General features: G+C 39.7%; 1 protein-coding gene across 9 annotated transcripts in view; it reads left to right on the top strand.

The window, feature by feature from the left end:
- The window catches only part of ADHFE1 (alcohol dehydrogenase iron containing 1), a 42,843-nt gene extending 26,755 nt beyond the window's left edge, over positions 1-16,088 (top strand). For 3 of the 9 annotated variants that reach the window (XR_013367239.1, XM_077876749.1, XM_077876747.1), the window contains one exon: positions 5,846-7,102. Coding sequence is in view for 6 of the 9 variants with exons in the window: in XM_077876749.1 (XP_077732875.1) it covers positions 5,846-5,929 (84 nt within the window). In the remaining 3 variants the exon portion in view is untranslated. Of the gene's footprint in view, positions 1-5,845; positions 7,103-9,130; positions 9,350-14,627 lie in introns of those variants that run through there. The other 6 variants (XM_077876745.1, XM_077876750.1, XM_077876744.1 and 3 more) reach the window with 4 other exon arrangements.
- Positions 16,089-16,567: the final 479 nt, after the last annotated feature.

Below are 16,567 nucleotides of genomic sequence, written 5' to 3'. Positions count from 1 at the left end.
CCAAGGGACTAAATAGCCAAAAAAAATTCAACCAACACAGTTATTTTATCCAAACCTACTAGACCATAAGTTCCATGAGTACAGGACCTGTTTTGTTCATCCTTCCTCTACTGCACCTAGCACAGGCTAGTAGAGATGTTAAAGGAACACATACCTGTACCATCTCTCCTAAGTCTTCAGGGCAGGTGAGCTTAATGGCTGAATGGTAGTAACTTTTTCAGAAGTTTCCTTACACTAAATAGGATTCACCTAATGACAAGAAGCCATGAAAGCCTGTCCAGTGATACCAGAGACCAAATGGTCTCTACAGTTTTGACATGGTGGTTGGCTCTTATAGCATGGTTCCAGTGACAGTGCCACTCCTGCAAGAGGAATTCTGAAAAGCTCTACTTGTTCAGGAATGGGTGTTTGTCAACCTCCAGCGATGGTATCCATGATTTTCAGATGAAACTGTGTGATATTCTTGGCCATTTAATTACTAGTGGCAAGCATCTTCCAGTCATCAGCACACAGTGGCAAGTGTGTACTGTTTAAATTCTACTGTGCTCAGTCTTCTACTTTCAGAAACTGTTCCAAATAGCAACAGATCCATACTAACATTTGAGACTACCCACTAAAATAGCAAGTTAGGGCAGCCCAGGTGGCTCAGCAGTTTAGCGCCGCATTCAGCCCAGGATGCAGTCCTGAAGACCCGGGATCAGGTCCCACGTCGGGCTCCCTGCATGGAGCCTGCTTCTCCCTCTGCCTGTGTGTGTGTGTGTGTGTGTGTGTGTGTGTGTCTCATGAATAAATAAATAAAATCTTAAATAAATAAATAGCAAGTTAATTAGGTATCATATTAAATGCCTCAGGGCATATATCACACTAAGAAGTCACAGATAGCAAGACCTTAATTAGACAAAACTGATTTTTTTTAGTTTCCTTTTTTTTTTTTTTTTTTTTTTTTTTTTTATTTTTTTTAGTTTCATAAAAGATGCAAAGTAAGGGATCCCTGGGTGGCGCAGCGGTTTAGCGCCTGCCTTTGGCCCAGGGCACGATCCTGGAGACCCGGGATCGAATCCCACATCGGGCTCCCAGTGCATGGAGCCTGCTTCTCCCTCTGCCTGTGTCTCTGCCTCTCTCTCTCTGTGACTATCATAAATAAATAAAAATTAAAAAAAAAAAAAAGATGCAAAGTAAATTGAATCTTTCAAGTACAAGTCATGTCTGTAAAGTAGGAGGCCAGGATCTCCTCATGTTGTACTCATAAGGCAGCCCCAACATGAATGCTGCTTTTTAAATCATGTGTTTGTGATTGAGAGAAACATAGTTAATTTTAATAAACTAGCACTAGTTCCATTTTAGAGTCTATGTAATTGAGTCAATGTGTCCTATATATGGAGAGGGCAGGAGACAGGGCAGATTCACAGGACTTTAGGAGGAATCTTAGAAATCAGCCTGTCTGTTTTGCAGATGAAGAACTACTATGGGTTTTTTGTTTGGTATTTTTGGCAGCAGGGAACATTTTACAGGAATGCTATGGCAACTTCAGAATTTTACACATGCAGCAGGCTAATCTTCACTTATTAGTATCTACAGGATTTAAGGTAGTGAGAGGGATAGACTGGTTGCAGCAAAGAATATTGCCAGAAAGATTATTTATGTAGTCGACATTTGATAAAGCTTCTTTTATGTTCAGCAAGGAAGGATCAGTTTTCACTGAAAAGAACAACCAGGCCAGTATTCTTGACCAAACACCACATCCCATACTGATGGCTGCAAACAGCAGCCCTGTGTACGGAGGCTTCCAACCGCTATAGCCAGGCTGCAAGGCGAGCAGGCAAGAATAAATCAATCTTCCAAGCGGGGTTTCTGAAACCTCTGGAAAAAAACATTTACATTTCAAATCAAAACATTTCATTTCTGAGGAGAGCTGTCTACCAAAATGAGCACTTCCACTCCCTGGCAGGCAGGCCAGCCAAAATGTTGTTATTTTATGAATGTGCTAAAAGTAGTAGTCAGGATTTATTTCAGTGCCCATGTTAATCAGTTGTCCTTCGGTCTTACACGTCTATAAATAATAGTGCATTGCTGAACACATCTTAAGTCTGAGAGTTTAGCTTTTATATGGCATAGATGATATCAGTGGGGATATATCACAAACTTTATGTCCCTATCCTCATTTAACCTATCAGGGGGTATTAGAAATGTGAAAGAGAAATTCAAAGCAGCTTGGCCTGAAGTACTTCTGAGACTCCTGAACTATGCCAAAGATGAACAGGACTGTTTTAAGGGCCTCTGAACCCATCAGATAAGATTCTCTCCTGTTATATAGGCAGAATAGTGTGAGAGTAATTATCGGCCACAGCAAACGCCAAACTTCAGTTCTTGACCCTTCCACCGACACATATGTACATCACCATGAACAGGTCTCTGCCTTGCTGTGGATTTTCACAATTTGTTTAGAGTCTCCGAAGATCTGCTGCAGCATAACATTTTACTTTGGTCTTACCCATACTCATCAGCATGTCCCCATCCTTCTCCCATCTGTCCATTCATCCTTCCTTGTTTTTTAATTATCTTTTTAATCGTGGTAAAATATACCTAACATAAAATATATTATTTTAACCATTTTTAAGTGCACAATTCAGTGCCACTGAGTACATTTAGTGTTGTGCAACCAGCACTACTATCCATTTCCAGAACTTTTAAATAATTTCAAATTGTAGCTCTGTTTAGTAGGCAACAATAATTGCCCTTTCCCAGCCCCTAATAACTTCTATTCTACTTTCTATGAATTTGCCTATTTCAGGTGCCTCATATAAGTGGAACTCTACAATATTTGTCCTTTTGTGTCTGCATAATGTCTTCACTTACCATAAATCTTTAATGTGTCAGAATTTAATTCCTTTTTATGGCTGAAATAATATTCCATTGCATGGATATACCATCTGTTGCTCATCCATTCATCTACAGATGGACAGTTGGGCTTTTCCACCTTCTAGCTATTGTAGACAATGCCACTGTGAACATTGCTGTACAAATACGTTTTAGTCTCTGTTTTCACCTCCTTTAGTTATATACCAATGAATAAAACTGTAGGATCATAGGGTAATTCTCTGTTTAGCTTTTTGAAGAACCGCCAAACTGTTTTCCATAGAGGCTGCATCATTTTACATTCCCACCAACAATGCACGAGGGTTACAATTTCTCCACATCTTCATCAAGATTTATTATTTTCCTTTTTTTTTTTTTTTTTTTGATAGCTATCCTGATGGATGGGAAGTGAGAACTCATTGTGGTTTTGAATAGCATTTTGCTAATGACTAAAGATATTGAACATCTTTGCATGTGCTTACTGGCTATTTATATATCTTCATTTAAGAAATATCTATTCAAGTCTTTTGCCTATTTTTTATCTTAACTTTTCTTAAAATTTTATTTACTTGACAGTGAGAGAGACAGACAGACAGACAGCACAAGCAGGCAGAGCAGCAGGCAGAGGGATAGGGAGAAGCAGGCTCCCTGCTGAGCAGAGAGCTGGCATGGGGCTCGATCCTAGGACTGTGGATCATGACCTGAGCCAAAGGCAGACCCTTAACCTACTGAGCCACCCAGGTGCCCTCTTTTGCTTATTTTTAAGTTGATTGTTTGGGGTTTCCTGCTGTTGAGTTGTAGTAATTATATATTCTAGTTATTAATCCCTTATCAGATCTGTAATTTGCAAAAACTTTTCTCATTCTACCTGAGTTGTCTTTTCAACTCTCTTGAGAGTGTCCTTTGATGCATAAAAGTTTTAAATTTTGATGTAACCCAATTCACCCATTTTTTGTATTGCCTGTGCTTTTGGTGTCATATCCAAGAAATTATTGCCAAATCTAATATCATGAGATTTTCCTCTGTTTTCTCTAAGAGTTTGGTTTTAGCTCTTACATTTAAATCTTTACACTTAGGCCTATTCTGAGTTAATTTTTAAATACACCCTTCCTATTTTCATTCTTTCTTTCACCTTACAAATACTTACTGAGGTCTTACTATATACTATGCATTGAATGGGATGCCGTGAGGAGGAAAATAAAGTCTCTTCATTCCCTCATGGAGCTTACATTCTAGTGAGAGAAGACAGATGATTGACATCTAATCAAATATATAAATAAAATACTAATGAAATCATTTTAGATGATGCTTAGTGGTGTGAAGGAAAACCTGGGTGATGAAATCATGATTTCACATGGAACAGTGTGGGAGGGACCAGCAAGGGTGGTCACAAGAAGTTTTGACTAGAGGTGAAGGCACCACATTAGGACCTGGGAGAAGCCCTCTGGGCAAAGGGGAAAGGCTCTGAGATAGGGTGAAGATGAGCATTTTCATGGTAGAGAGGGGACTGTAGGGCTTAAGTGAGACGAACTGATGGGAAAAGAGTCAGAGCTGAGATGAGCAGCAGAGCCAGAACAGAGTGGCATCAGTGGCCATGGTCTTGTCATTGCAGTAGAAAGTCCTCAGAGAGCATTAAGCAGGTTATGAGATAAATTTATTCTGGGGTGAAAAAGTTATCACTCTGGCTGCTGTATGGAGAATGGCCTCTAGGGGGAGAGAGTAGAGCAAAAGTAGAAACAGACTTTTGGAGGCAGGAGTCAGGATGACAGCCGGGTTGTGTAGTGCTCGCTTCAGCAGCACATATACTAAAATTGGAACGACAGCCGGGTTGTGGTGGAACAGGAGGTGATAAAGTGGTCAGATTTTGGATTTACTTCTGAGGTAGATCTGACACATTGATTGGTGGATTAAACTTGTAGAGAAGGAAAAAGGAATCAACAGGACTCCTAGGCTTTTCCCTGAGTGACTGGCTGTCATTGCTGAGATGAGAAAAATGAGAGGCAGGAGAAGTCAGAGTTCTGTCTTGAGTATATGAATTTTGAGATGCCAATACCGCACCCCACACACACCATTTTCATTAATTCAGCAAATAACTGTTGAGCACCTATGTACTGTGTGTCAAGCACTCTAGTAGGCCCTGGGCAGGAAGAGTGAACACAGACCTGCCCTCATGGAGATGAGTACTTATAAGAAAACAAACTGAGAGACCTATGAAAATGGAACCAAAACTCTGGCATAGATCTTATTTAAGCCCAGAAATTTGGATACAGGGTAGTCATTATAGTATCTTTTAATCTCCTGTCCCACTGGGATTAAGGAGACACTGATGGGGGGTATAAATAGCAATAGGATATGCTTTCTGTCTTTGCTGACTCCACTCAATAACGTTGGAGAAATTAAGCAAGTCACTGAATTGACTTGGGAAAGTAGAACTAAAACCTTAGTTAATAAGAAAAAGGAGTCATGTGTAGTCCATAGCTGTAAAATTGACTATGAAGTCAACTTATGACCTAATGAAGTCTTTCTGAATATACTTTAGGTCCAAATTGCAAAATATACAGTCCTTGAAGTGAAGGACAACCCAGTTCTAATTTCCTTGGCAGCACATGCTGTGCCCAGGCACAGGCACTGGGACAGTGCTCTCTGCACAGAGAACCCACCTGGCAGAGGCTGCTGCCCAGTGTAGTTTGGTTATCACTGAAGGTGTTTTGCCCAAGGTGGGTTTGGTTCTGTACTTTAGGCAGAAGGCTATTTCCAGAACATAAGGCAAGGCCAATGGACCTTGAAAGCTTTGTGGGAAAGTGGTGTCACTTGATGAACTTCGGAGTTGGGGATCAGCTGGTATGAAGGAAACAAGAAATATGATTTTTAAAGATATGATTATTATCAAGTCATTGTTTCTTATGGCCAAGTTGATTTACATAACCTAGTAGCTTTTACAAACTAGCTTTTTAGAGCCCTGGGTAAATCCTTTTGTTTACTGTTTCAGGAAAGGGTGACCAAGCTTGCACCACGCCCTCAGTCAGAAGAGGATCTATCTGCTCTGTTTGAAGCTTCAATGAAACTGTATTAATTTTCATTCTCACTGAAAGAATTCCACTGGCCATCATAGTCCTGACAACAAAAGCCGAGCTAGCCAGAACTTAGTCTTTTCATTCACATATAACTTACATGTTACCAGTTTGGATGTGATATAAATTTATCCTGCAGAAGATTCCCTGATGTTCAAAGTCAAGCTACTTCTATACAATTGGGAAAATGCCCACTATGTTAGACCTTGGGCTAGACTTTAGGGATCCGTGTTCCTGCACCAAACCCCACAGATTGCCACTGCTCTATTTATCAAATGGGCAAAAATTCAGTATCTATCAAAAACATAAATGCACATATCCTATGCCCAGTAACCCCTAGTCTAGAAATTTATCCTATAGAAATACTAGCACAAGTGTGTCAAGAAATATGGCAAGGATGTTTCTAGTAACACTTTTTCTAATTAAAAAAAAACAAATTGGGGGATTCCTGGGTGGCTCAGTGGTTTTGTGCCTGCCTTTGGCCCAGGGCGTGGTCCTGGAGTCCAGGGATCAAGTCCTGCGCTGGGCTCCCTGCATGGAGCCTGCTTCTCCCTCTGCCTGTGTCTCTGTCTCTGTGTGTGTCTCTCTGAACAAATAAATAAAATCTAATAAATAAATAAATAAATAAATCTATTGGAAATATACCCATGATATACTGCTAACTTGGAAAAAAGCAGAACAGTTGTATATTTGCATGGTCTGATTTTTACTTTTTAAATTATAAATATATGTCTATTTATTGAGAGAAAAGAAGGATACATAACAATATTAAAAGTTATCACTGGAGAAATGGAATTTGGGGCATTGAGAATCAAGAGAAAATAATCACTTTATATTTTATACCTCTCTTTTTATTTTATAAACGTCCGTATTGTTTGGATGTGTTACAACAAGCACATTCTTTCTAATTTTAAGAGGGCCACTAAAATAAAATGAAAGGGCCAGAGAACAGAAAAAAATATCATTTTGTTTATTTTAGGTCAAATTCATCTTAATTTATAAAAATACTAGTAACTAATATTTAAAGACTAAAACAGATCCAAAGAGGTAAAATATTAGAGACTGATCCTCATGTAAATAAATTATTCTTTTGAGAAAAACACTAACATCTACATGATAATTCCCTCCTTGGAAAAATGTATTTTGTGGTCAGAATAAATGAATTCAAAAAGTAAGCGGTGTTGTTGTTGATAGACTTGCAGCCTTGCAAGTAGAATCTAAGTAGCATGATCATTTGCATCTGTTATTCCCAAGCTGCAGAAACTTCTACCACTCATTTCTCCTCATAAAGGTTACCACACTAAGGTTTTTTGCCTGCTTAAGCTTTGGCAGTCTGGATCTCAGTGTACTTGTGGATTTATCCATGTTTTAAACTGAATTAAAGTTTTAATCAAATAAGTAATGTATATATAATTACATCAGGGTTTTAAAAACGGAAGAGAAGTACATTGCTTGCCTTCAACCTGCCCAGGCCTACTTTATCTGTATAAAGGTCTTTTACTTCCTTGAGATCTTTTAAATAACATTGAAGTAATGTTTATAGTGGTTTCTCTATCAACATAAAATATGCTCAGTACCAAAATCTGGTAATACAAAGATAAACACAAAAGAAAATAATCATATTGTACCATCCAGAAGATAGGCAGTATTAAAAATTTGGTTTATGTTTTTTATTATATATATTATATGCATATTTTTGACTTAGAAATGATATCATTAAGATATAGTTTTAATTCCTATAGAACATTCAAATTATTTATATCAAGTGCCCAAAAGGTAAGCATAGGACAGTACCAATAGAATTTCAGTTATGTAAAATAAATTAATTAATTAATTTTTAAAAAATTTTAAAAAAGAATTTCAGTTATAACTTGCAGACCATAAATAGCTAAAATTCCCTCCAGCGTTTCAAAATATCATGGATCTTGAAAGCAGAAGCTGTGGGATTGAGGCAGAGTACAGCTAACTCTCTGCCAATCTGAGATCCTGCAGGAAACTTTAGTAAAAGTTGTTAATGTCTTAAAATACATTTGGCACAGCAAAAACATATGTTCTCCCCATCAACACACCTTCCCAAAAAAGCCCAGGTAAGTTCTAGAAGTTTTATATTCAACAAGGTGATGTAGCATCATTAGAACAGCGTTAGAGGTCAAAGGCCATGGGTTCCACTCTAGTCCCTTGGTCAGTCTTGAGTTTTACTCTATTTGACTGAGGCCTCTTCCATTTTGATAATGTTATGACTCGATTTTATGTATTACTTAGTCCTTAATGTGTGATTTGAGTTTGGGAAATTCGATGTAAAATAATTTGAGACATAAAAATGTATTCTCTATCTCTCTGAAATGTTCGATGCCTTTACTACCAGTAGGCAGATGTCTGTGACTCACCAGGAGGAGTGTTTGGTATTCATACTGATGATGACTCTGTAAAGGAAGGATTTAAAGGTCAAGCATGAAGAAACAGATTTAGGAAGGCTTCGTGTTTTTTATCTTAATACCCATCATGTTGGTCCCTATAACTTGAGAATATGGAAAAGATGTGTTTCTTACCAGCTATTAAAAGTGTTAGATAAGAAATACCGCCCATTTCTGTAACAACAGTGTAAACACTGTTTCTGAGATAACAATTAAGTGCATTTTTCTAAGTCAAATTTTGTTTTTTATTGATTACCTTTAAAAGACCAAAAAGTTCTCAGGGGTTATGGCTCCATTTATACAGATTAATTTACTTGCTAAGGCAAGAAAAAAAACAAAAGAATAGTACTCAGAACTTTGTATAACAGCATTTTCACAAAACTATCATATTTAGTAGAATTTTTTTCACTTAAAATATATATGCATCCCTAACTTATGATCCAGAATATTAATTTGTTTAAAGTACATCACATTTATGATTTTTGTCAAGTGCCACAATAAACAGCCTGTTTTGTGCTCCTGTCACTTCTCTGTGCACCAGGAGGGCTATGTTGGGCTTGGCATTTTTGCATAGCTGTGGACACAGCTGTAGGGTATTTTCCACTGGTCAGTGAGGGAAGTCTGCTCTTGTAAAATACAGACAAGTACAGTATCAAAATAGCAAAACTTGCTTTTCTGGCCTTTTAACCCTGGGAAAGATTAATGGTTGTTTGGATTAGAAACTGTAGCCTAATGAGGGACTGTTGCCTCTGGGGAGTGGGTCTGAGAAAGGGGACTGTTCACCTCCAGGTCAACATTGCACATGCTGCCTTGCCTCTGATGACCAGCAACCCCAAGCCCAGACAGCTGCCCAGGCCCTCCCATCAAACGCCTGATCCTCTGGGAGCTGGTGCGGAGGCCGGCCCACATCCCCGCCATCACCATCACAATGGTCCGCAGGAGGTAGTCTCCGGGGATGGGCTGCACTTTGAATGGGCCGAAATTGCTTCTTGAAGCCCTAGCCTGAATTACTGGCAGCTGGGGGTGGGAGGGTCTAGTTTTTGTTGCTATTATTACACTGTCTTTCCAACCAGCCCAACAACTCTCAGAATAAATGCATATCCCCTGCAAATTGCAATAACTGTTTGCCATTTTGTCCCATGTGAAATCCCTCATGAAGCTCTGTGCAAAACAGCCAACTTTAAAGTCCCCCTACTTCATTCTTTCTGGCTTTAAATGTTGGCTTTTTAATTTGGATATTTTTAATTGGTTTTCCAATTTATAAAATTGGAAACTGATTAAAATAATCATGAGCAAAAAAGAGAAAATAACTACCATCATGCCATTACCCAAACACAGCTGCTATCATTTGATATGCTTCCTTTCCATCTTTTTCATTTGGGTGGTGCAATTTCCAGCTCATTTCCCTCAAGGCATGACATTTTAAGTATTTTCTATGTTACCACATAATCTTCATAATCATTATTTTTAAAGGTACACAATGTTTTGTTGAATAGAAATTTAAACATTAAAAAAAAAAAAAAAAAAAAGAAATTTAAACATTGATCCTTATTACAGGGCATCAAGATTGCTTCCAAATTTTGACCCCTACCAATGACAAAGCAATGAAATATGTGTATGTGGCTTTTTTTTCCCACATTCTAAATTAACTTCTTAGGTCAACTCTCAAATTGAAATTTTATAGTAGAGTATGGACATTTTTATGGCTTTTGATTAATACTGTCAAATTGTTTATACTCCACTACTGCCTTAACTTTGTGTCCCTTCTCCTTCAATCTTCTCTTCGAAATAAATAGTAGTGTAAGCCAGCAAGAAATGAAACAGAGCTCACATGGATGACCAGGCTAGGCTATTTGTGCAGACCTGCAAGAGTCACCTGTGGTTTTTTTTTTTTCTTTTTATATCAGTTTATCTTAACAGTTCACACGAACAGATACAGCTTAAAATTTTCATATAAAATTATGAAATGTACATTAGTGTTACATTATTGTTTCTTAAGTGAACCCATAGATGACCAAGTCTACTTTTGTCACTTACATTTTTTCTCCTTCTAAAACCTTCCATGGGACCCTAAACCTATGGGCTTGTATTATTATATTTATGGTCCCTGGTTTTCCTGGCCAAAAAAAAAGACCCACAGGAACATATAACTATCCTTTGCTATAAGGCTGTTCTAGAACTATCCAGGCCTGTGAGTGCAAGGATTGCTGCACTGGGAAGAGGTAACCAACAACCTTCTCCACCAAGATCCCTCCCGAGGGTCTAAGTTGCCCCTCTAATCAAAAGCCATTCAAATCTTTGCAATTATGCACATTGGTCCCCTGGGGCTTTAGCAACCTTTACTAAATGGAGACCAATGTGAACCATATACCAAGCATTACATATGAGAAAAGATGTTTGTAAGGCAACATATAAATGGAAAGCTGTCCAAAGAGTACCACCAGGCTGGAGTGGTCACATGAGTAAGAACAGGCTAATTTTCTTTCATTTTTCACATCTCCTCTAATGTACTCAGTACCTTAGCAAAAAAATTTTCCCAAAAGAGGAAGGAGAGTAAGGGTTTGGGAAGAGGAGGATTGGGGTTCTGCAGGTAGGGGTGTTTGGGGGGGGCTAGGGAACGATTACAGGAACTTGACATTTAGCAGTATTTAACCAAACTATTGTCACTTTATAAATACAAATATCAATACACTCTATGAAGTGTGGCAGCCAGTTTACTAGGGCATCAAGTAATTACTGGGGCATCTACTACAGCTGGCAACAATAATAAACTAAAGATAATAACAGATTGAGTCATTTACTGGGCCCTCAACCTGTGCCAGGCCCTTTATCAAGGGTTTGCCCACTCTGAGAGAAGCATTGCTATAGCCTTTTTGCACAAATGAAGAAACTAAGACTCAAGTTAAAAAAATAACACCCAACTGCCAACTTCACACAGCTACTAAGGGGTAGGGACTAGCACTCAATCCCGAGGTCACCCTGACCCTACATTCCCAGCTACCAAGTTTATGGCCTTTCAAGTACCTTCTGTTGTCTGAGAGCTTCTTGAGTTGCATTTAAACACTGTATATGCTTGTGTACAACAAAAATACCTTGAACACAGTAGGGACCCCATAACTATTTGTGGAACAGAAGATTCTATTTCATTAAAAGGGAAAAAAGAAGAGAGAAAGAAGGTCCTGCAAGCCTTTGACATTATCAGAGAGAAGTGGAGCTGGCCACGCTGGTGGACACACAGAAGGGTGTTAGAGGTAATGGAGCCACCTTGGGGTTGAAACCCAGCCCTGCTTCTTACTGAGTAACATAGGGTAAACACTCAGATATTCTAAGCACAGCTTTACCTCATAGGGTTGTTATAAACATCAATAGGAAGTAATGTATGCTAAATGTCTGGAACAGTGGCTGGCCCACAGTCCTTGTTCGGTAAATGTTAGTTCTCTTCCCTTTCCTGAATGCTAAGCTTGCAGGAAGCCTTTCATCCCAGCAGCTGACTATCAGATTAGTACAGTGACGTCAGTTATATACTAAGGGCTTCCAAACCTCCCTCAGAAAAAGAATTACCTGGGATGCTAAAATATAGATGTTAAAAATATAGATCAGTCCTTTCCTCTGACCCCCGAGAAATTCAAATCCTGTCAAACAGGCTTGGAGACCAGAGGTCTATTGCATCAATTTGGTTTAAGAAAGTTAAATAGTACTTGGGCCTGTTTGGCATCCTCTCTGCATAGGTGGTGACAGAAACAGAGCAGTGGTCTCAACCTCCAGTGTGCATCAGAAGCTTCCGGAGGGTTGCTGGGCCAGGTCTGCAGCATTTCTGATTCAAAAGGTCCAGGTGGGGAGTGAGAATGTGCATCTGTAATTCATTCCCAGGTGCTGCTGCTGCTCCAGGAACCACACTTTGAAAGGATTGTGATTTTCTCACATATCAAACTTAGCTGGCTCAGATTTCAGCTAGAATTAGCTCTCCCTCATGTGTGGTAAGACCATTAGCCCCCTGAGGAAGGTCAGAACAACACCTGAAACTTACCTTAGGACTTCTCCACCAGACTGGGCATCCATCCCTGGGTGCTGCCCTGCCTCTTCCCCACCATGACTGGCTCACCCTGTAGCTCCCGCCTCTCGCTTCCACCGTATCTTCAGGATGAGACCTTCAGGATGTACCCATCAAAGGCTGAGCAGAAAGGAGATGTTTGCTTATGACTCTAGCCTTGGTGGTATTTGCTTCAACCATGACAAGACCATTAAAAAGTATATGAAGTATCAGAACGCTGAGTTTCATTTCAGTATAATTGGTATAAAGAATATAAGACTCCCAGCTATGAGGTAACCAGACTTATAAAACTGCCCTGTCTAATCTGTTTAAAAAAGAAACCAGGGGTGCCAGGATGACTCAGTTAGTGAAGTGTCCAACTCTTGATCTCAGGTCAGGTCTTGATATCCAGGTCATGAGTTCAAGCCCCACATTGGGAGCCTACTTAAAAAAACATAAAAACCCTCTGTGTTATATTCCTATTTTAAAAGTTCTGTTGTGAAAAGTTTCCATTTTAACAGAAAAGGGGATGTACAGTGACTACATATATATATATATAGATATAGCAGTGTGTGTAATTATTGGTAAAGTAGCTCTATGGATACAAATCAAACTGTGCTTCAACGGCAAAAGTGCCAAGAGGGGACGCCTGGGTGGCTCAGTGGTTGAGCATCTGCCTTTGGTTTCGGGCATGATTCTGGGTCCTGGGGTCCTGGGATCTAGTCCCACATCGGGCTCCCCACAGGTAGCCTGCTTCTTCCTCTGCCTATGTCTCTGGCTCGCTCACTCTCTCTCTCTCTGCCTTTCTCTGTGTGTCTCTCATGAATAAATAAATAAAATCTTAAAAAAAAAAGAAGTGCCAAGGCAAGGAAAGGATGGCCACTTACATCCAGTTAGAAAAAGACAACCCAGAGGTCCTGCTGCTCACTCAGAGGCACCACAGGGCTCCCTCTTCCAGCTCTTCTTGTTGACATCCAGCATTAGTTACCTACCACATGCCCTTATTACCTTTAAAAAATAAAACTGCCAATTATTTTACCAGCAAAAGGTGGTTTTATTTCGGAATGGCAGGGAATTGCTATCAAGGACAAGCCTGCAGAACAAAGGGAAGGAAGAAGCTGGAAGGGCTGTTGTAAACAAAAAGCCATTGAGGTAAACTGGTAATTTAAAATATAGTGGCTTTCCACTGGCTGAGTTAGGACTGTCTCTCACTGGCTGGGCTGTTGCTGAGGGAGGAGGAAAGCCTCTCTCCTCCAGGGGGATAGTGAAGTACTCACTGCAAGATCAGGTTGTTCTTATTGGGTCTGCTATTGACAAGTGGTAGGGCCAGAGAGCACCCCCTGCTGGCCTCCAACTCCATTCTAAATGAGATATCCTTTTATTAATTTTCACACCCTTGATAATTTTCACATCCTGGTTTTGGATGATCTCACCAGAAATGAGCACAGGCCAGGAAGGCTGTTCCCTTGTCAGGCTACTGAAACACCAAAATCTATAGATTTAAAATTTTTGACTTAAAATTGAGTAGAGAGGTGCCTGGGTGGCTCAGTTGGTTAAGTATCTGCCTTCCACTCAGGTCATGATCCTGGAGTCCTGGGATCAAGGCCCACATTAAGCTCCCTGCCCCTCAGGGAGTCTTCTCCTTCTCCTCTGCCTTTCCCCCCAACTTGTGCTCTCTCACTTTCTCTCATGTTCTCTCTCTCAAATAAATAAATAAAATATTTTTTAAAAAATAAATAAATAAAAATAAAACTGAGTAGAAAAAGATATTCCCTAACTTTGTGGAGGGAGAGAGATGGAGCAGTTCCCAAATTTTCATTAATTGCCACGCATGCCCCAGTCCAGCCAATAGGAGGAATATCCTCTTTGTTAGCTTAGATCCTCCCACCTTCCTTGGGTGGACTGGGGTTACCCAGTATGATGGACTGAATCGTTTCCTCAAAATTCATATGTTAAAGCCCTAACTTCCTCCACATGTGATTGTATTTGATGATAGGGTCTGTAAAAAGGTATAAGGTTAAAAGGGATCATATGTGTGGACCTCAATACAATCTGAATGGTGTCTTTATAAGAGGAAGTTCATACACAAAAGAACCACAGAGGGGGCACCTGGGTGGCTCAGTTGGTTAAGTGTCTGACTCTTGGCTTCAGCTCAAATCATGATCTCTGGGTCATGAGATCTAGTCCTGCATCAGGCTCTGTGCTCAGCAAGTCAGCTTGAGATTCTCTCTCTCCCTCTCCCTCTGCTCTTCCCAGCCCCTCACCTCAAATAAACGAATAAAAAAAAAAGGAACACAGAGATGCATGCACACAGAAGAAAAACCATGTGAAGATAAGATGGACCAAGGAGAGAGGTTTCAGGAGACACCAAACCTGCTGATATCTGATCTTGGACTCCAAGCCTCCAGAACTACAAGGAAGTAAAATGCTATTGTTTAAGCTGCCTGGTCTGTGGATTTTATTATGGTAACCCTCATAACCTAGGATTTGCTGGCAAATGACAGTATTGAAGCACTTACATCAGAAAGAGCTGAAAGCCGCTGGTAGAAGAGAAAGTAGTAAATCCAGAGGCAAGAAAGAGCAGAAAAGACTTAAGCCACCAAGCTGAGTGTAGAGAGAGTAGTCTTGGAGGAGGTGAGCAAAGAGGGAGAGATTAGGAACAGCCAATGAGCAGGGCACTGGAAGATAGAGTTGTTTGGTTTGGTTCTTAAAGTCTGGCTCTGTGTTACAAATGGAAACGCCTTTGGAGTTTCTTGGAGATGGCAATAATGATATAGATTGTTTTAAAGTTATTTCTGCAGGTCAGACTTATATTGTGATGCTTTTGCTAAATGCAACACCAAACCACAGTGATTCAAGTGACAAGGAGTTAAGATTATAATTTTAAAATAGTATAGCAAGTGCAGTGATTTAAAAAAAAGTCAGGAAGGCTTCATGAAGGAGGTGACTCCTGTATTGAACCATGAAGGAAAGTCAGAATTAGATAGAAGTTAGGACATTCCAAGTAGAATGAATAGCAAGAAGAATAACCTGGAGTAAACATGGAGTGAGCAGAGGGTTTTCAACAGTTCAGTGTTGCTGGGGTGTCACATGCAAGTCAAGAGGTGGTAAATTGAGGCTGGAGATGTAGATATGCCCCAAGCCTAGTGCCTTGATGGAACTTGGAATGTATCCAGAAAGGTGGTAGAAACCACAGGGATGGGCTGGGTTGCCAGAGATGGATCTGTATTATAGATCAGTTACTTGGGGAAGAAGTTAGATTAAGTAGTTACTGATAACAATTATAGAATAACAAAAAATGTATAAATAGGTTAATATTTCTTTCATCATTCTCTGTAATTTTTTTCATTTTTATTTGGAAATAATTGCAGATTCAAATGCATTTGAAAGAAATAACACAGAGAGATCCCATATATCTTCACCTAGTTTCCCCAATGGTAACACCTTGCACAACTGTAGTATAATATCACAACCAGAAAATTGACATTGATACACTCCTTCCACCTTATTCAGGTGACCACCACTGCAGTCCAAATACAGAACGGCTCCATCACAAGGAGGCCCTGTGCTACCCTTTTAGAGCCATAGCCACTTCTCTCCCTCCACAACCCCTGGCAACTACTAATCTATTTCCCAATTCTATAACTTTGTACATTTTAAGCATGAAACTTTTTGAGATTGGCCTTTTTTTCCACTCAGCATATTCTCTGGAGATTCATCCAATTTGTGTGTCCCAACAGTTCCTTCTTCTTTATAATTAAGTTGTATTCCATGGTATGGATGTGCCACAGTTTGTTAACCATTCAGCCACTAAAGGACATTTCGACTGATTCTAGCTTGGGGCTACTATAAATAAAGCTGCTACAAAAAAAAATTGTGTACAGGTTTCTGGATGAACATAAGTTTTCATTTCTCTGGGTTAAATGTCTAAGAATGCCATATGGTAAGCACTTGTTTAGTTATGTAAGAAACTGCCAAACTGTTTCAGGGGGCTGCACCATTTTACATTCCCACCAGAAACGTGTGAGTTTCTCCACATCCCACCAGCATTCGCTGTTATCACTATTTTTGATTTTAGCCATTCTGGTAGGCATGTAGTGAGCTCTCGTTGCAGTTTTCATTTGCATTTCTCTAATGGCTAATGATGTTGAACATCTTTTCAAGTGCTGATTTGCCATCTGTATATCCTCTTTGCT

The sequence above is a fragment of the Canis aureus genome, chromosome 28 (assembly GCF_053574225.1).
Source record: "Canis aureus isolate CA01 chromosome 28, VMU_Caureus_v.1.0, whole genome shotgun sequence".
Lineage (NCBI taxonomy): Eukaryota > Metazoa > Chordata > Mammalia > Carnivora > Canidae > Canis > Canis aureus.
The sequence above is the reverse complement of the archived record's forward strand: the minus strand, read 5'-3'. Positions and strand labels throughout refer to the sequence as shown.